Source organism: Chroicocephalus ridibundus, chromosome Z (genome assembly GCF_963924245.1).
Source record: "Chroicocephalus ridibundus chromosome Z, bChrRid1.1, whole genome shotgun sequence".
Lineage (NCBI taxonomy): Eukaryota > Metazoa > Chordata > Aves > Charadriiformes > Laridae > Chroicocephalus > Chroicocephalus ridibundus.
The window spans coordinates 84253246-84274741 of NC_086316.1; the positions used below are offsets into that span (position 1 = coordinate 84253246).

General features: G+C 46.2%; 1 protein-coding gene across 4 annotated transcripts in view; it reads right to left on the reverse strand.

The window, feature by feature from the left end:
* The window catches only part of MYO5B (myosin VB), a 159354-nt gene that overhangs the window by 41647 nt on the left and 96211 nt on the right, over positions 1–21496 (reverse strand). For all 4 annotated transcript variants that reach the window (XM_063319465.1, XM_063319464.1, XM_063319468.1 and 1 more), the window contains exons 18-22: positions 15985–16096; positions 14569–14780; positions 11749–11905; positions 9566–9805; positions 3508–3747 (exon numbers count right to left, since the gene is read on the reverse strand). In XM_063319465.1, the coding sequence (XP_063175535.1) occupies positions 3508–3747; positions 9566–9805; positions 11749–11905; positions 14569–14780; positions 15985–16096 (961 nt within the window). The remainder of the gene's footprint in view (positions 1–3507; positions 3748–9565; positions 9806–11748; positions 11906–14568; positions 14781–15984; positions 16097–21496) is intronic.

Below are 21496 nucleotides of genomic sequence, written 5' to 3' on the forward strand. Positions count from 1 at the left end.
AAGGGTGAGGGTAAAAGCCAAATGAATATTTTATTGTAAGTCAAATTGAAGCAGTCATATCCCGTGCACAGAAACCGGAGGATCCCACTACCTCTCACTCTCCATTCATTTAACTCCATCTCTCTACGTGAGACTATAATCTCCAGCATCTCTCCCTCTGTGTGTGTATATATATATATACATATATATACATATATATATATAAAAAATACAAAAGTTGGAGTCTGGAGATACAACTGGTAAGCGAAGAAAACACAATTTAATATATGCAGAGCTACTGGTGTTTCAAAGGCTCTGAACTGAGCCATGATTTTAATATTCTGTACCAAACCCGACTCCATTCCTTCATTCGTCTATCAAATAAATATCACGGCAGGGAAGGAAAACCTGCGCTGCAACTGGACGGCGAGGAACTCGACTTGTTTATCCCATCAGGGAAAGGATTAGGGGTGATGACGTTATTTCACTAGTGCTCTTTAAAGGGTGCTGATAATCAACTCTTCTGCCCAGAAAGCAAAGTTACGATGGTTGGGAAACCAAACTAGACAAAAATTCAGAGTATTTTCAATTGGGGAGTATTTTAGAACTGAAAGACTTGGTAGAATTTGTAATAGTTATCCCCAGGTTTAAATATTTCTAACCCAGAATGGTTGGATATAGATGTTTTCAAGATGTGATCTTAAGCGACCGAACTTGTTTATCGCTTTCCTGTTTCCATACCAGACAGAAACAAGCTGGAATTCACCATTTGCGTTTACAGAAACCCAGTAAGAACAATAACAAACCATTAAACACAGGTTGAGGCAAGCGGAGCAGGTTACACACCGGCCAAGCAGCACCAACTCCATCCCTGGTACCTACGCCGGTACCTTCTGTATCCCTCGCTCAATTTTCTATAGGAAACGTCTTTGAAGGTGCTTCAAATATCACAGCACCTGCTTTGAAGGATTCCCATGGAAGACGTTGAGCAGTGAGGACTCGTGATGGCTTCAGCCCTTATTTATGTGTTACGCTGGAACCACCTGCTCGTAAGATCTTGCTCCGGTCTTCCCCTGATCTGGAGAGGATGACGGCATTTAGGATTTTCCTAATAAAATTCCTGGCCAGGTTTTGAATCATCCTAGCTCATCAAATCGAGAAGATTTGGCGCCACCCAAAACCCTAGGAAGAGCTGTTGGTGCTCACGCAGATCTGACGGTTTCAACTTTATCATGAAACATAACAAGAAGGGCTATTTTAAAATTAAGGAGTCGGAGAGAAAAGCTGTACGGAAGAGATTAAAGGACATTTTTTCAGTAACAAAATCATAACTAATATGGATTTGCAGAAGCTGCAGCCCCAGCTCAAGGTGATAGAATCAAGGCTGTCACCTCAATGTCACTCGGAAGCGTCTGAGGACTTCGGGTATCATCTCCAGAGTGACCGCATCCCACCACAACCACGCGGTAAATCTTGCTATTGAAGGTGAAAAGCGCTTCTCACACCTGAATTCAGTTTCAGGACGCTCCCCACGCTTTTGGTAGTTATTAGAACTGCTCAAAAAATCTCTATCGTAAATTTTCTTGGAAAGCCATTTTTGGCTCAATGAATGTTTCCAGGAAGATGCCGTCTCTGCCTTCCCAATGACGAGGAATCGAAGGGAGCAATTGAAAGCTAACGGGAACCTGCACTGCTGAGTAGAAATGTTTTATAATTAAACCATTTATTGTCATGGTAAAGTGCACAGTATTTGCTCTGCTGTAGGCACTTTTACAACCAGGGCTTTGTTTTCCTGCTTTTTGAAAGCATTTCTTTGGTCATTAAATCAACCTTTCTTCGAAGTGCTGGAAGGGGATTTGCAGTCAAGAACAAAAGAGAAGCAGTTCTTCCCCAGCTGCATCACCTTCAAAATAAAGCATCGTTTCAGGCTCTAAAAGCCTGCGCCGCAGCCAGGTAACGAGCCCAGCCCTGTGCCAAAAAGGATCTTCTCCTTTGGCATTGGAGGAAAGAAAATTACCGATTCCATACATCTCTGTGTGGGTGCAACACACGCGTAAAGAGCGGAGTAACCGCTTTTCTGACGGCTCTTGGTCCAGCCAAGAGACAACTCGCGTACAGGTTGAATGATCTTTTGAGAAGCACACCCAAAAATGCATTTCATGAGTCCTAGTTGATCCAGTTAAGTTATCCTGACCACACAGTCCCCACAGGTACTCACCCAAACCCACCATCCCAGGACTCGCCCACAAGGGTGGGTGCTGCTGAGTGAAGTGCCCTTGAAGAGCCCCATCTGGGCACTCTTCCACCGTAATTAAAACACAGCTAATCCCAGACCTTTCTTTTCTTTTTCCCATCTCCAAAACCAACTCAACTTCATGCTGTCACACAAAAAGCACTTTTCTAGAGTAACAGCTGCAAAACAGCTTTTTCTATGCAACGCGTTGAGTAGAAAAGCCCTAAGTTCTTTCCAGTAGCAGCATCAAAGAAACCACTTCAACCACCAGTGCAGAAGAAAAAAGATCACAGATTTCATCCGAGCAGTCGCAAGCATTTGCGAACTCACACCTTAGTGCCTTCGGTTACAAGATTAGGTGCGAAGATTATTCAGAATGAACCTGACTAGCAAAGAAATTCAGGGGAAAAGGTCCATTTTTACTGTTTGCAAAAAACCTCTACACTCCAAAGTCTCTTTCTCCCACTAGAAAGCTTTCTTGTACAATGGTGGCAGTGTTGGGCCACCTTCACCTCAAAACATCCAGAAAGCTTAGGACTTTGCATGAAGGAGGGGAAGAAAATAAAGAAGTTTAGACCACATCACAGCTCCGAACCCTATAAAGGCTTGTTGTAAGAACCAGCCTAGCCAGTGTTGGAGCAGTGACCCTCATGTCCCATGCCAGGCTGGGTTGAGGAAGAACATCTTCCTAATATTTACGGCATCTACAAAAGCCTTCTCCAATATTTTGCATTACACGCCACGAGGAATCACTGTATATACATGAAGCTCTGGCATATCCACGGTTATTAAGCGCCCTTATTTCAGATGGACCTGGGTTTGGGGAGTTTCTTCATGTTTGGCAGCACAAAAGGCATCGAGATGTGGCATCTCGATGTCCATCCTGGACGTTAGGAAAAAATTCTTCACAGAAAAAGTGGCCAGACACTGGAATAGGCTGCCCAGGGAGGTGGTGGAGTCACCATCCCTGGATGTGTTTAAGAGTCATTTAGATGTGGTGTTAAGGGATATGGTGTAGGGGAGAACTTTGTAGAGTGGGGTTGATGGTTGGACTCAATGATCCCAAGGGTCTTTTCCAACCTAAATGATTCCATGATTCTATGATCCTTCTGACATGAGGCTCCTGCAGGGATGTCCACCTGCCCTTGCTGCCCTGGGGGCATTCAGGGACAAAAAGAAAAAAATAAATCATAATTAAAGATTAGAAATTAAGTCTTTCCCCTTCAGACTTGTGAAGGGCGAGTTTTCACCAGTATGACCACCTACACGACATGAGATGTGACAAATACACGTACCTTCCTCAGTAGGTCTTTCTCCTTAACGTAGCTGTCTTCCACGACTTTCCTCTCACCAAGAGCTTTCTCAAGCTCCAGCCGGAGATGCTCCATCTCTTCTTGCAAGCTGACAAGCTGGTTGCCGTCACCCCGGTGGCCCTGTTGATATTGCACCAGTTCCTTCTTCAGCTTTTCCACCTCAGAGGAATGGGCTGACGCGAGCGTAGAGAGCTGCTCGTTCAGGAGTTTGTATTCCTTGTTCTGCAGCCAACATCCCAAAAAGAAGAAAATAAGGCCATAAGCAAGAACTGATACACTGCAAAAGTAACCACCAAAAATCCTTGAGCATGGTGGATAACAAAATTCGGATAACGAACATTACCATGCATACGCTAATAAAGCTCATAAAGCTAAAAAAACAATTTCAAAACTGTGACAAAAGCTCAATAATATTTTGGTAACGATTATGCAAGCATTTGTTAAATCGATGTTACACTTGAAGCAAAGGCAAACAACATGTGATAGCACTGGCGACCAAACCAAAAAAAAGAAAAGAAAATCTACACTTCTATTACAGCTTCCAAACAACGTTGCTTAACGCAACTGGCTTGCAATTTTTTCGGTTTGCAATATTGGGTTTGTGGTTTCTCCTTTTATTCCGGACTCGTATGCCCGCAGGAACCTGGCGTGACAACGCCCTGTAGTATAATTGCGGCCTCGAGCACACAGAGCTCCCTAAACTCCAGCTTTAAGCCATGTGCCAGCTCCACAGTCTTTTTATTCGCTCAGATTTTTCGCTTTTAAAGCACTTACCCATGATTTTCTCCCTAGTTTTGAGACCTGAAAATTCAGCGGCTTTGATTTTTGTGGTTCAAATCAAAGTCCATGGGAACTACATTGCGACTAATAAAACATCATCATTATTAGCCAGCCCCAGAAACAACGATGAATTCACAACAGACCAAGAGCTTCCGTAAAAAGACAACTAAGCAGCTTCGCTAACATTAAGTAGATAACCACAAGTGCAAAAGAACCATTTTCAAATTTACAATATATTCTGGTTTTTAAAGTTTCCTTTTTGAAAGATTTCTATACAGCTTTAAAGATATGGGCTCGTATCGCTCCCTGTGCAACAGACCCCAAACGCTTTCCTTTCTTAAATGGGACTTTGGTGGATATTTCACTTGAGCATCAGAAATACCAGTTCTGGTCTTTCCCGGAAAATATCTGGCGAGAGATTGTTGTCCAGACCAGATCAATGTCCTGGTAAATCTGCAATTTAGCCTTTTGCTGTTTCTCAGAGCTTTAGTCACCATCAGAATCACAGCAGCTCATGAAAAACTGCTCCTTCCAGCCAGAAGTTTTTCGTTCATGTGGAGGCCAAGAAAAGCTTGAGGTGAAGAAGCCAGAAGATCAAAGTTTTAAAGGACACAAACGTATCGTTTTAAAAAGTCAATGGACTAGGAAAGTCCTGATACACAATTTTTGACTGGTCAGGATAAGCAGTAAAGGTGCAAAGTCACAGCTACTAAGATGCAACTTCTTCCTCTAAGACGTTCACCACAGTCGAGTCAGCAAGATGAAAAAATTCTATACCAAAACAGTGTGATCAATCTCTGTAAGAGTCAAAGGCTCCCATTGGCTCTCATACAAGAGTTTTCAAAGAACTTTACAGCCTCGAAAAGGAAAAAACAACCCATGGAAGCAGAGAATTTCACCTTCTAGGCCTACACAGGTTCTTCCAGACCAGGCAGGCCCCTGTACAAACGTACGGTGAGTTGGTGGATACCGAGCCCCCACACACGACTTAGGATTAGTCTCTTTTAGATTCCCAATGTGGCTCGTAGGATCATGTCTTCTACCATCGCTCTTATCGTCCTTCTGGCCCCTCTCTAGGTGACCTCCCAAAGCAGTCCCAGCACTCTGAAGCAAGATTAACATGCGTCTCAAATGGAAAAACAGGTAAATGAGGGACACTAACACCTTCCCCTTTGATCCCTTGTAACGTAGAATTAGTGAACATCAAAATTCAGCGTTCAGGAGGTATTAAGGAATTAACATTTCTGCATGACCAAAGCCAGCAACGGCCCTTGTGGCCAAGAAGGCCAATGGCATCCTGGGGGACGTTAAAAAGAGCGTGGCCAGCAGGTGGAGGGAGGTCCTCCTCCTCCTCTGCTCTGCCCTGGGGAGGCCACAGCTGGAGCACTGGGTCCAGTTCTGGGCTCCCCAGTTCAAGAAGGACAGGGAACTGCTGGAGAGGGGACAGCAAAGGGCTACCAAGATGATCTGGATGACTGGAACATCTCTCTTCTGAAGAAAGGCTGAGGGATTTAGGCCTCTTTAGTCTGGAAAAAAGACGACTGAGGGGGGATCTTATCAATGCTTATAAATACTTAAAGGATGTGTGTCTGGAGGATGGGGCCAGGCTCTTCTCAGTGGTACCCAGTGACAGGAAAAGGGGCAACAGGCACAAACAGGAACACGGGAAATCCCATCTGAACAAGAGAAGGAACTTCTTTCCTTTGAGGGTGGCAGAGCACTGGAAGAGGCTGCCCAGAGAGGCTGTGGAGTCTCCACCTCTGGAGATATTCCAAATCCGCCTGGATGTGTTCCTTTGCGACGTGCTCTGGGTGACCCTGCTTTGGCAGGGGGTTGGACTGGATGATCTCCAGAGGTCCCTTCCAACCCCTGCCAGTCTGGGATTCTGTGATTTCCACATTTGGAGAGACAAGCTTTGCCTACGGAGAACGGCAAGAATCGCTCCGGTTCACAAATTGCTGGTGCTTCCCCCACCTGTAAAGGCTCCCCAGGTCTCTCCTCATCCTCCAATACACAATGTTTGTGTCCCAAGGTTTATGGATACGATTTTACGTACCAGCCCACTGAGATTTCAATCCAGATATAAGATAAATGTACAGGAAGGCTTTTTCTTGTTGTTGGTTACCAGAGACATGAAAGAGCATTTACCGTCCCGCCGGGAAACGGCTGGTCCCCACTGCAATCGGAGATCAGACCTCGTTAAACCTGAACTTGATTTAATTTAAATCATTATCCGGCCCAGCAGAGCTGTGACACTCCAGGTTTCAACCCAGGCTCTGTGAACCTATCTAAAGTTTATTTTGCTACTAATGGGAGAGACAATTTCATCACTCCCGTTACCCAAACTAGTTTTATTCACAATAAATGCTCACAGAGATACTGCCGCTTTCAGAGACAGCGCGGGGAGCTCGCTGGGAGTCTAAATATTGTCTGTGTGAACATAGAACAGCCTTAAAAGTGTCTCAAGCAGCTACAATACGCACATTTTTAAAAAAAACTCAACCGAAAGAAAGAAGAAAATGGTCCAATGCGGGTAGAAAAAAAGTGGTCCGCTGTGGATATTTCGCCGCAAAAGAGATTTAAACCTTTCTTGTGCGTGCAAAACAATCCCTCACCTGATTTAGAAACTGAATTAAATAGGCCCCGTTACGGATGCTACAGCGTGTGAGCTGAGGCTGAAATACAATAATCGGTTTTAATGTTTTCAAAGATCTTCTCTTCCTTGGGGGCACAGGGAGTATTACAGCTTTCTATTCACGCATGAGCTAAAGGAGCAGAAATAGAAACATTTTCTTCCCCGGCTGGTCAGAAAACGATACAACCGCAGCTCTCCAGGTTACCTGCAATATGTTTTTTCTTAAAAAGTTCATTAGCGTTCGAAAAGGTCACGTTTAGAGATCGGCAAGGACTGAAACTGAGATGCCTCAGGGAAAATATGATGCAACGAAGTCATGGCTGCCGGGAAAAAAAAAAATAAAAAAATCCAGCGGAGCGAAAAGAAAGTCCACTGGAAGGGTGCTCATTAGCACATCCAAAACATCCCAGGGAAACCTGTCAGTCCTGAAACGAGGGGTAAAATTAGCTCAGCAGACAGACTGCCACGAGTAATACAGAGCAGAGATTCTTTCCTGCAGAATCTACCCAAAGAGCATCAAAATAACTCCTTCAAAGCCATCTGCGCAGAGGCCGAGGGAGATCAAGACGAGCTCCAGCCCATTATTTCTGCTCTCCGTGTCTCCTTCCCTAAACTAGACCTTTCTGCTGCCTTCACAAGCCGGGACAGGAAAGCCAACATTAACCAAAGATTGGTCTTTCTTTCTCGTTCCACCCCCACGCTTTTCCTAGCAGTAAACGGCAAGGAATTACATAAAATAATAATACTAAAATTAATACTGCTGCGCCCCAGCCAAGCCCGGCAGCTCAGCAGACCTAACACAGACGTTCATGCTCATTGCACGAGTCCAGCCCCCAAATATGTGGGCCTGAAACGACCCACACGAATTAATTCCACTAAATACCCTCCAGACGCGGGGCGGTCATATCAAACAGGTTTCTGATATACTCATATATCAAGAACCTTATGCTTAAGGTTTTCCCCTCCTAAGCGACAGAGTTTGTCTGCAAAAATCTACGTATGCAAAGCAGGCGGTTTAAAATTAACCCCCGCGGTTTAGGAGCCGCGATGCATGCTTTGCAGCCAATTAATACGGCAACGCAAGCGGCCAGCAGTAATGGAAATCCCCGGGTGTCTTGACTCCGCAGTCTCTGAGCCAACGCCGAGTCATTTCTCCTCATCTTCACGGCAGGACCTCTCCTGTCGTACAGGGATGGGAGAGATTTAAGGCAGCGAGGAAAGCGCACCGTGATGTGTAAGGGCTCCCGACAACAACGCAACGATAAACTGCGATTAGTAATAACTGGTAGTCTAAATAAGTAGAGATCCCGACTTACAGAGAGTGTTTCTCCCGTAAAAGGGCTGTTTAAGGATATAGGTGGATATGAATTTCTCCATTAATATTAATGGCTACAATTGGATCCTACTTAGCATTTCTTATACTCATCCTTGAAGACCTTGAACAGCGCTAGGAAGCAACACAGAGGGTATTTCTCAGAGTAACTTGCAAAGTGTCAGGTCGTTAGGTGGGAAAACTCTCCTGCCAAGTGTGTAATCAAACTATTATTCTGCAGCTCATTAATGACAAGTGGCATTTGATGAAGGTCTTTCTGTGAGCAAGATGTCACAGTCAGACTGTCAAGCCATGGCCAAAGGCATCTATCACTTACATTGCCCATCTCACCCCTCGTTGTGGCTTTTACTTCTGAACAGCTATTTCATCTAGAAACACAATCACGCTCCAAACTACTTTGCAGAGTGATTATTGACACAATTTACCTTTTACTTTCCAAGTGAAGTGACTGACAAGACGTACGGTTCAGTACAAACTGTGGCAGAGACTCTGCATCCTCAGTGCTTGCAAAGCACAAAGTGTAACGGCCAAAGCCTTTTTGACATAGGGATCTCACATGGAGCTGGCTTGGGTTTTCAAGCAAGAGCTTTCAAATTTGCCCACTTTTATCTTAGAATCATAGAATGATTTGGGTTGGAAGGGACATTAAAGACCACCTCGTTCCAACCCCCTGCCCTGGGCAGGGACACCTCCCACCAGCCCAGGTTGCTCCAAGCCCCGGCCAACCTGGCCTTCAACACCTCCAGGGATGGGGCAGCCACAGCTTCTCTGGGCAACCTGGGCCAGGGGCTCACCACCCTCACCCCAAAGAATTTCTTCCTCAGGTCTCATCTAAATCTCCCCTCTTCCAGCTTAAACCCGTCCCCCCTCATCCTATGGCTCCCCTCCCTGATCCAGAGTCCCTTCCCAGCTTTTCTGTAGACCCCCCTTCAGGCACTGGAAGGCCGCTATAAGGTCTCCCTGGGGCCTTCTCTTCTCCAGGCTGAACAGCCCCAATCTTCCTCCCCCGAGTCCTTCTGGGCAGTCCTCACAACAAATATAATGCAGCTTTTGCAGCTCACCGAGCAAGCTCCTCAGACAGCAAGGTGGAAACTCAAGACCCAAGTGCATCTGCACTTCCATAGTGGTGTCCCACCTTTACAAGTGTCTGGCCAGCAGTAGCAGAAGGCTGCCACCACCATGACATCCTTCCCAGACATCATGGGAAGATAAAACCCTTCCTAGGAAGGACAGTACAAGAGAAGCAAAGCAGAAGCAGGACCACACTTCTCCCAGCACAACTCAGGACGTACCTGCTCATCGATCTTCCTTTGAAGCTGGACCACCTTGTTCTCCATGCCAATGTTGAGCTTCTTCAGGTGCTGCGCTGAGCGGGCCTCGATCTTCAGCGCCTTCAGCTCCTGCCTGGCCTTCATGCGCCGGTAGTAGCACTGCAGGACGATGGTGGCACCCCTGACCCGGCGGAAGCGAGTGCGGGCCAGCCAGCCACGGGCATACTTCTGGAGGATGATGGCTTTGTGCTCCGCAAGGATCTAGAAAACATGAGCAGAAACGGGACAATCAAGGGAGAAAAGTCACCTGGAAAAGTAGCAGCAGCCCTGATTTTACTACAACGTGGCACTCGACACTTCCCAATCTGCCTTCAAAAGGGCTTTTCCTCCAAGCAGGAGTGTCGGGGTAGGCGCAGGGGGCTGTTATTTTGCATCCTCTTTTGCAGCCTCCTGGGATGTTTCTCTGGTCACTGCACTCAACCGATGGAAGTAGGACACATCCAGTCCTCTCTTCGGAGATACACTGCTCTCTAAAAAGAGTCAAGACCCTCCTGGCCAGCGAAATGAGGGGATACGATCCCGGCCGGTGAGTAGAGGACTCGATGGGGACAGGGGACACCTGGGCTCAAGTGAGACTTCACGGACCACTTGGAATAATACACAGATCTCCAAGATCCATAGCAGAACAAATAGCCATTAACAAACACACCAACACTTAGCAATAAGCTTACTGTCCCTTCAGCATCAGGTACAACTCGCACCAGAACAGGTTTTTAGCTTTTTCTCATGCGTGTTCCGCCCCTGCGTGATGATAACTTACAGTGCAGATAAACGCTCTCCAGGTGGGATTTCTTATCTTACGGATAACCTTCAAATAAAACCCTGGAGTCCTCTCACTACAGTCCGCAACCGGTTCTCTTGCAGGATTCCATTTCTAGAAACTTGTATCTGATTTTGTGAAACTTCTGGCGCTTTTGCATTGGATTTCTCCCCCCAGATTTACAGCAATCTTTTCAGCAGGTGGCAGTTCAAGTCCTCCCTCTAACACTGAAGGCTGGCATATTAAGAGACACCACCAGCACGTTGTTAATAACTTTCTTACGTTGATCAATGCTGCAGTATTATGAGGAAAGAAATAGCAGGAGAATTTAAAGACGTTATTAGTTTGCGATAAAGTTGTGTCAGAGAAGGTACAATATCAACTTCTCTTACAAATCTTTCGTTTCACCCTAAGGCTTTCTTTGCGCTTGCAAATTTTAATTCAGCGTGAAGGGATTGTGTGGATTGATAGGAGTTCTTCTGAAATGAGCTTCGTATGTCCCCAGCCTTGGCATTCTTACCGATGGAGAACGCTGGGGGCGCCCAAAAATCTAGAAGAAACCCTGCTGCATTGGCCTTGGGGACCTATTCCAGCCTTACAGCAAAGTCTCGGCAGGCACTGGGCACCTCCTGACCCCGTGGAGCGTCACCTGCAGCTCGGCATCTGTTGGTGAGCATGCACTTGAACCGCCACCTATATCCAACACCTTCATCCAGGTGCTCCAGAGATTAAGGACGAGGCCTGAACTTCAGCCAACTTCTACGCCCTCTTAAGATTTTGGGTTGTTTTGAATCTCAGAGACTTTAAATGCTGGACCAGCCCTCGCAGAGGCGTCCGATTTAAAAAAAATAGATGCTGAAAAAGCAGTGGCAGCACAAATTGCTGATGACCAGCACCCAACTGCTCTGGTTTTGGAGGACATCCCTGATCTCTCTGGTGGGTCATCAGGTGTTCAAGTAACCTCTGTCACCTCCAGGAGCAGGGTCTCCCCTCCTGGCTCATCATACCTGACTTCTTCAAGTGTCCCCGGTGATAACAATCAGGCACACATTTAGGTGACTGCCAAAGTAAGGCTGGGTCTGAGGAGTGGACAGAAGATTCCCCAAAGCTGTTCTCAAGTTTCCTGACAGACAATTTCTCACTGTACGCCTCCCGGCATCCAAATGACTTAACTTCATTTAGCTGCTCCGCCGAGGTGCTGCTGTCAAAAGCATTTTTGCTTGCGTAGCTTTAAATGGCAACGCTCGCCGTCAACGTGTGCTCTCCAGAAACACCAGAGGCAGTCGGCTTCGTAAAACATCAAACCGGCCACGATAAATACAGAGGTAAATAAAAAGGCTCTTCCTACTCTTTTCTAATGCAAAGACACCCCGTGGAGTCGTACCTTGCGATAAATCCTCCTGACAAACATGCCCCGAGCAAAAGCCTGAATGGTGACGGTTGCGTTGCGGACCCTCTGGAAAGCTCGGAGGATCCGCAACATTCGATACTGCTTCTGGAAGACGATGGCAGCTCTCGTCCTCCTCAGGTGCTCGGCAAGCCTGCAAAGCACAGGAAAAAAAGGTCAGCAGTAAAACTAAACCATCCCCCCCACCTTTTTTTTTGGTCATTATAAGTTTTAAACTGGACAGAGAGAGAAACCTTTGGTCCAAAAGTAGCTTGATGGCACCCAAGAAAGACCATCCCAGCAGGAGGGCTAAGAAAAGAGCCGCTGATAGCATGGCTCCGTTAAAATAATGGGAACAGAGATGTAAACAGACAGCATCCATGGCACCCAGGAGCACTGGAACCAGAAATCAACACACCTCATTATTCCTAAACGGCATTAAAACCAAATATTTTCCAGCTTTTTCCTCCGTTTGAACTCCCTGTCTTATGTAGTTGAGCCAATCGAGGCCCAGGTTGGCTCCATCGCTTCCCTCACTATAAAACGCAAGCGTCGCACGGCGTATCTACCGACTCAGTGAAAACGGCAGCAAATTGATTTGACATTTAAACCGGTGTGCGCTGGTTTGGCAACAGTCGTGAGCAGAGCCCCAAGCAATTCACAGAGAGTAAATAATGAGGGATGTGGTCAACTCCGTGCCACGTCGCTCCCCTTCTCCAACTGAATTCGTGTTCAATTTGCTGTTACGCAGGTTAATAAATGCCCATAAAAGCGCCATTTAATTTCATAATTAGCTTGTTTTGCTGAATTTATTCGTCGTTTATTGCTCTCAGCATGAAGCACTATATAGATAGTTGATCCACTTCTTTATTTTGGGAAATGCATAGCAAAACTAAAAGAGCCACGTCAGATTGGCTTATATATTCTCTTCGTCAAGGCCAATGGCTTCTCATTAGGACCCACTGAAGCAGAGCTCATTAAAGAGGACAAGGGATGGTCCATTTCCAAAGAGAGAAGAAAGAAGTTATTCAGGTGACATCCACCCCTATGAAACCAGCATAAAGAGGCAAACTGGAAAATCATGTTGACGCAACACGGCAGCAGGTGGTTTCTCCTGCTTCCAGCTTCTCTTTTAGCTCATAACCTGACACTTTGACATCACCAGGGATTCCTCCTCCCCTCAGAGGGATGGTTGGCTGATGCAAAGTCAAATATAGAGTTCAAGTCTGTAGGTGTGCGTGGAGAGCCCACCAAAGAGGCTAAAATTAATCACCAACTCCCCCTTTTAATAAGTTTTCCTCTTATTGCTTAGGACTCGTTTGCCTTGTCTCCAAGCAAACTGCCAAGAAGGATGTGTAGCCATGAGCTAAGAGACGTACGTGAACCTCTGAGGACAAGAAGTTCATCTGAGACCTTCTCATCCCTGCATTCTCCATTTTGTCAATCCCTTCCACCAAACACAAACATCACCACAAATTCAGTCAGCATCTCTGATGTTCTTCCAAAATACAATATGATTTAGAGGAAATCCTTGGAAGGAACATGGAAGTTCTTCACCTTCTGTTGCTCCAATAATTGCTAGAAATCAACATTCATCCAGCAATCCAGAGAGGAGTGGTGACTGTGCAGGAGCCTTATAGCACACAAGCAGCATCTCACGCTGCCCAAGTGCAAGCGGAGTTAATTGGGCTGCAAATTAGGTAGCAGCACTTCCGATGGTCAGATGCTGACTCGGAGCCAGGGAGAACATTGCTGCTCCAAACCCAACAACACGGCTAACACACCACAGCTTCTCCAAGCAGAAAACAAGAAGGGAAACAATGGTGAAAGGACACAAATCTACTCCTTGTTTATAGAATCACCTAGGTTGGAAGGGACCTTTCAGGTCATCGAGTCCAACCATCAACCTAACTGTGACAAAAATCATCACTAATCTAAACGATATCTCTAAGTACTATGTCTTTTAGATACCTCCAGGGATGGTGCCTCAACCACTTCCCTGAGCAGCCTGTTCCAATGCTTAATAACCCTTTCAGTGTAAAAATTTTTCCTAATATCCATCCTAAACCTCCCCTAGCACAACTTGAGATCTTGCTCTCCAGTGCAGTCTTATCTCCAGAACGCCCAGCGAGCCACCGACATGAAGAAGCCTGAGGTTCCTGCACACAGAGAGTTAAATGCTGAGCTCTATTATTCTGTAAATAGCCCCACGGCCAGTGATTTGGAGTGATTTTTCTCATTGCAAAGGATAGGGTAAATCAATTCTGAGAAGTCCCCTTGAATACCAACCAAGGAGGCGCAAACCTGGCCCCTGCCGAGGAGGAGCCCATACCAACTAGCAAAACGCTCACTGGCCGATCCAAACGCCCTTTGCCAGAGGTAGTCCCAGAAAAATATGAGTTCTGTGAAACACTTTCAGCTAAATATCTCAGAGTACTTTAGTCATCCAATTACAGCCTAGCTGCCTACGTTATAGCCCTGGCTCAGCATCTAGAAATTAAATCAATATAGATACGACAACAGTTTGAGGGAAAGAGTTTTGATCTCTTGCCTCCCAAATAAAGCTGGGGAGAGGAATAAATCCCGACTTCAGCACAGAAACTTTCACCGTAGTGGTACCTATGTGCACAATATGGGTCTTGTTTTCACCGGGCTGAAAGGCAACACCCCATACAGAGCATTTTCACTGTTTCTCCCATGAAACCCTCAAGTTTAAAGTCTACAAGGTGGAACAGATTGAGAATACAAGTGCCCAAAAAGTAGTTTTCCACTTGACCTCCCAGCTAGCCCTACCTCGGAGGGCTTCCTAGGACCCACCTCCGTGCCAAGTGCCCACGCGTGTAGCGCTGGACGACGATTGCAGCTCGTCTCAGCCTTTTGTACTTGACCCTCTGCAGCCAGCCCCGCACCGTCTTCTGAATCATGATTGTGGCAGCTCTGAACTTATCTGCTCGCAGTTTCTCCAGATATGCCACCTGGCCTGCACGGAAAAAGATCTTGGTACGTCCAAACTGGAACTTGTCTGGATCCTTTTCAAAAGCATAAAGGAAACTAAATTTAATTAAGGCAAACATATTATTTATTTTTTTTCAGTCTATGTTGCTCAGTACATACAGATTAAAAAACCCACTTCAAATTTATCAGCTCACATCTCTTCTTAATTAGTTGATAAAGATATTAAAAGACTCCAAACTACTTGACCTTCTATACACCCACTGAGGAAGGCAGCACTAGGATTCAGTCTTAAGTTCCATATATTTATACAATTTTTTAAATGTTTTTTTGGTTGGTTGCTTGAGTCTTTTGGGGTTGTTTGGGTTTTTTTCAGGTTAAATGGAGCAACGCAACACCAGAGGACTTCAAGAAAAGGTTTCTTTCTTGAAAAGATTCACGCTTACATCCGCCAAGTCCTACATGGCACTGCAAATGCCTCTGCAGCCAAGACACACGCGCGGTGCATAAGGAGAAGGGCTTTTGCAGAGAGGAACCCAATTGAGTAAATTCCTCAAAACCCCACAAGGCAAGCAAGGATCAAAAAATTAAAACCTGGCTAAGACGCTGTCCGCATTCTGGGCTACTTAACAGCAAGACAATAGGGAGAAACCTTTGCGCGCACATTTGCAATTTAAAAATAATGCACATGAGTCTGAGTAGTAAGATTTTTGGCGAGGAAGGCTTCTTATTTGCTTAATGGGGAAAAATGTCCCAATCTGTGGGATGCTTTTCCTACATATTAGTGGCCAATAAAAGTCTCCCGCCCATCAAGACAGGGCAATTATTGCGTTTTTCTCTTACTCATTTGCACAAAGAGACATTTAACGATGGGGTGACAGAACCAACTTTGACTAAGGTTCACAATGTTGTACACAGTATCCAAAGCTGGACCTCCAAAATGTGCTCCAGCTATGGCTAGCGAAGATCCAGGGGGGATCGGAGGGATGACTCTTCTGGAGATGGCCAGTTGTTCACGCACAGTTGGTGATAACAAACTCTGGACTTCACCGGCACTAAAACACTACCTTCAGCTTGACCGCAATCGCGAGATCCCACATCATGTTTGCTCTCGCTACCTCCTTGCAAGGCTATCTCACTTTGGAAAAAGCCCCAGGCTGTCTAGACTGAATAAATACCTGCACAAGCAGCAGGTGAAGTAGGAGCAAGGAGAGCAATTCAGATCATATCAAACCCACGAGCTTTGCCAAAATCATTGCCAAAGATTTGGTCCCGGCTCACCTTAATGAGGTCTTCCAACAGGGTCTGACAGATCTGCTTCTTGTCGTTCTTAGAGAGGTCTCTCTTTTTCATAAGAACACGGTATCTATTGAAAAAGTCGTGGTAGGACCATCTGAAAGCAAAGCAACACAGGATCAGTCTGAACGTCAGGCATTACTTCCTTAAAACAAAGCTTTTGGAGTCATAGATGACTCCAAAATACAAAACTCACCTACTGAGGGATCTCAGCATGGATTGAAGCCATCCAAAAGGGGCTTGGTCACCCCAAACCTGACGCCCAGTCTCAGCCCTCCCCTGCCACTGAAGGCTCTTCCCAGCGCATTTCTAGCCTGGAACTGCAAGGCCATGGAGCACCTTGGTTTCGCTCTTCCTGATGCGCTTCCCAAGCTGCTGCCTTTTACCAGTCAAATGCAACAACGCTATTCCTTTTTGAAGGAATTTTGAAGAGATCATAGATCCCCTAATATGGCCAAAGAAATTTTAAAAAGTAACCTTGATAAGAGGATATGGAATGAATCAAATAGAAACTCTTCCTTACTATGCTTTTCCAAACTCTGTTGAATATGAATTTGGATCAATTCATTCACTAATCTCTGTGGCCGAGACCCTTAAAAAATTAAAAAACAAAACAAAACAAAACCTTTGGACTCTGAAAAGACAAAGCAGCCACTTGGAAGATGCTTCACTGTCACAAGCAGTGAAGTTCCCAAACACGCAACACTAATGGAAGGCATTAGAGGCCTGTATCTTACTGCTAGGAAATATCATCTTCTGCCGCCGCCGTTAGATGTAGAGCCTGCAGACTGGATCCTGAAATTGGTTCAGCATTTGCTAAGTTTCAGCCTTCTCCAAATTAACACAGTGAGTTATGAACCCCTCAAAACCTGAGTTTTTAATCAAAGCGCTAGGCATTTCCAGCACTGTCAAGCAGGGCCATCATTACTTCAAAAAAAAGAAAAAATATGCATAACAAATATCAAAGGAAGATGGGAGAGAATTGCAGAGATTTTGATTTCTGCCCTCGCTCAAGGAAACCATCTGTGAGCATGATCCTCGCCCACATGGATGTTCCGGCAGCCAAGATGAGCAGCGACACAGAAACGCCTCCTTCTCCACCCCGCAGCCCTATGCACACCTTTGGTTTTGTGTGATTGCACCCAATTCTTCCTATTTTTCCACTTCCAGAGATTAAGAAGAGGGAAGAAAGGCCAAATAAATTGCAAAGGACCAGAGCGATGCTTGTGACGGGTCCTTACACTTGGCCGGTTGGCAGTGGTGGGGCTGGGTGAGACATGACACCACCTGAGCACCTCCCACGTTCAAGACTGCTGTCTCTATAAAATACTTCACAGAACAGAATAATTCAGTTGGAAGGGACCTACAACGATCATCTAGTCCAACTGTCGATGTAATTTCTAATTAAACCTCTTGAAGGATGGAAGCTGGGATATTTGGTAAGACGGGCATACCAGAAATACAGCACGTATTTCAAAATGCGTGACCAACAGTTTCACATCACATCAGAAAATGCAGCAGGGGAAGCAAGCCAGTTTAATGAAAAGCAATACTCTAATTAAAAGAGCACAGTAGGAGGAAACATTTATGATGAGAATGAAAGGAGAAAAAGGACTTCTAAGGACTGGGAATTGTCACGCAGTTCCTGCGTGAACACATTGCACCCAGGACACCTTTTGCAAAGAATACGGCAATGGCAAAAACTAGAGAGTGTCCTTAACGTTGTTCCTGAAGCAAAAGGTAAGGTGGAGGGCTCCTGAAGACAGGAGCAAGGAGGGAATTGTGATGAGACTATTTCCCATGCTCAGATTGCTCAGGGTAGCCAGATTTAGTGATGACTTCATCTCTACCTACACGGGCTGGTCCTGGGGCTGGACAGCCAAGACTATCCACCCTCAAATAACCAAAAATCATAGAACCACAGAATGGTTTGGGTTGGAAGGGGCCTTAAAGATCATCCAGTGCCACCCACCCTGCCCTGGGCAGGGACACCTCCCACCACACCAGGTTGCTCCAAGCCCCGGCCAACCTGGCCTTGAACCCCTCCAGGGATGGGGCAGCCACAGCTTCTCTGGGCAACCTGGGCCAGGGGCTCACCACCCTCACAGCAAAGAATTTCTTCCTGAGATCTCATCTAAATCTCCCCTCTTCCAGTGTAAAACCATTCCCCTGGTCCCATGGCTCCCCTCCCTGATCCAGAGTCCCTCCCCAGCTTTCCTGGAGCCCCTTGAGGGACTGGAAGGGGCTGGAAGGTCTCCTCGGAGCCTTCTCTTCTCCAGGCTGAACCCCCCCAGCTCTCTCAGCTTGTCTTCATAGGAGAGGTGCTCCAGCCCTTGGAGCATCAACTGGATATAAATATATATATATACACACAAACACACTGGATTATCAGCAAAAAAAATAAGACACCTGCTACAGGGAGCTCAGTGGGGTGAGGTTCAGCAAAACTGAACACAAAGATCACACAAGGCTATGGGCTTGTGCCACGTAGGGTTTAAGCACAAACTTGCTTTTCTCTTTGCTTTCCAGATGCCTTCGTTTTATAATTACGTTTCCTATTTTGTACACGGCACCTTAATGCTTTTGCTTTGTGCAAATAAAACCCCTTTTCATTTTTAGCACGTCTGTGGCTTTTACACAAGCTCCCAAATCAAGCCTGGTAGAAGAAGCAGGGCAGGCAGCACCCGAGGCATGCAGCCAAGCGCGCGATGCCGGAAACCTCCTGCCTGGCTCAGGTATTGCTCACGCCCAGGAGGGCTTGGGGAGGGAGAAAAGAGGAGGGGGGAATATTCCCATTAACCTGCCAGAGTCCGTTCAGGGGCTGATACTATTAACTGCCGCTCTTCGGAGGACGAGATCCTCCTGCAGTTGTCACACAGGCTCCTCCAACAAAGAGCAGCTGGCGAAGAGGCAACTCGCCCAACTAAGGCACGGGTCCAAGCTGGGCAGAAAGCAGCAAAATCCATCATCTTTCCGCACCCAGACAGAGATGGGGATCCCACAGATCAACAGTCGGATACCTGCAGAAATTCCTTAACAACAGATCATAAATCACTGCATCAAGGATCTTCCTTCAGAGCCTGTTGCTCTCATTTTATGGACTGGTAAAAACCGATTTCCCGCTTGTTTCCATCTTTAACATAGATAATAACTTTTTAGGATTAAGCCTCACATGAAACATGGGAAGCGGGCAAGGAACACGCTCACTGATTGCCGTCGGGGTGTTTTGCTGGGCTGGCGGCATCCGTAGTCCTCTATCCCCCCTCTCTCCCCATCTCCCAGAGGTTCACAGCCAAACGTCGGCACCTCCACGGCACAACGTCGCTTCACCCTTGCTGCGGCGAGGCCGCTCTCGCCATCCTCGCCGATTTAAACAGGAGATGACAGGCCTGAGATCACACCACTTGGATTATTGTCCGCAGAATATTGAGACAAAAGCTCCGCCACGCCGGGGCTCAGCTGGCGCATCAGGAGTTTCACCGGAATATTTGCAGTCCCAGTTCACAAGGAGAATAAAGCCGCAGGGGTTCAGAGGTGCTGTTAGACACCCACTCCCCCCCCCCCGCCCCGGAGAAAGGAACAATTAAAGCACTCAGGTTTAACGGGACGTGCCTGGTTAAACCATTCCAGGTTCAAAGCAGTATAAAGTTACCTTACAACTATGTGCTCCGAGAGAAACAAACACGATGCCCCAAACCCTACAAGCGAGATCTCTCTGGTGCCGAAATAACGAAGCTCAATGCTGTGGTGCATACGCGCTTATGTTTTTAATCTTTTGCACATATATGTATTATTATTTTTTTTTTTAGGTTCAACATCTGCATCTTCAGCAGAGAAAAAGAAAAAGGAAAAAAAAAAAAAAAGAGAAAAACGTATGTCCCTCCTGCTAGACCACAAAGCGATTCCCAGTTACGCCATGTTACCCCGTATTTTAGCAGGTCAGGACAGACGATGGGAAGGCTACAGCTCAGTTCAAGTTGTTGATGGGTATTAAATTAAAAACAGCCCTCAGGTTTTCAAGATGCAGCCACACAACACGGGCACGCTTCATCGCCAGGAGCTGGAAACCACCAAGAGGCACTCAATAAAGACAATTCCTTATAATTCTCAAGTTGTAAGATCCAGACGGCGGCGTAGGCGAAGAGCTGTAAAGAGGATTTTTGCACCTGCGCAACCGAGGAGGAGGGAGGAGGCATGAAGGACTTTCCCCTATACTACTAGAACTTTCCCAAGAATAAATAAAAATAATCTCAGGGTTGAGAGCAAGCCCAACCAACCTCAAACATCAAAATTTTGCTTGGAAATCAGCAAAGGGAAGAGAGCAATAAAAGGAATGGAAGGACACAGGAAAATAACACGCCCGTGGAAAATAAACCTCCTTGGGTTTGAGCAGCAAGGAGCACGCTCTAGGGCTTGGCCAGGAGCAGGAGACTTGGTCGCCCCAGCAATTTCCGTGTCATCTACGGGAATTAGACAGAGGGAATAAGCCATAACACACGACAGGAATTAAGCTTCACGTCTGCGGATTAAAAAAACAAGACTTGGATGCTTTACGCAAAAATACAACTGGGTGCCAAGCAGAAGGGCTGCCCCCTCCCACCCCGAAATCGCGGGGCTACGAACCCTCGTGCTGCAGAGCCAGCTGGATTAATTACAACCTCGCAATTAAAGGGAGGGCTCGGGTAAGAAACCGGGGGTGAAATTCTGACTCCTGAGGAAGCCTCTGAAAAGCAGCTCTCCAAGCCCTCAGCGAGTGCCCAAAATATCTCCAACCTATTGTTTTAGGGTGGTTACAGCAATGCTATTTCAGCAGCACTCAAGGAAGAGTACAATAAGAGCTTGATGATTTTAGGATGTAACCATAAAATGGTTTCTTTCGGTGGCTTAAAATGACGGAATACAAATTTTTTCCAGTAAAGGTAAATAAATTCATCACCCAAGACTGTCCCAGTGACGGTCTGCTGAGCAAACCCGGCTTCAGAGAATAAATCCTGGCAGCACCACGTGGCACCGGCCCCCAAAGGGATCGATATTTGCAGCAGTAAGGAGCTGGACTATATTGATCTTTTTATAGGAGCCAAAGCCCGCGGGGGGGCACGCAGGTTGAACATCCGAGTCAAAAACGGACACGAAATTATTTTAGAAACTGCAGTTCAGGGAGAAAATTTCTCTCGCCTTGTTCACCGCCGCAGAACAGAGTTGCCTTTCGATTAGCTCGGAAACACGCAGGCTGGCATGGCTCGAAATTATCGAGAATATATTCAAAGAGCAGAATTGGGGGGGGAACCCTCTCTCTACATATTACCTTTGTTGGGAGCGGGCAAACAGAACCGCCGGTAGTCAAAGTCACTTCTAAGTTTTGCTTCCCTGAAACGACTGCAAGGCAGCTAAAAATAATTATTTTATATCCAAGGATGCCCACGATACGTTTCAATTATGAATGTTGAATGTTTATAGGGTTTAGCAGCTGTGATTTCGTACTGAAGCGACACAAGGA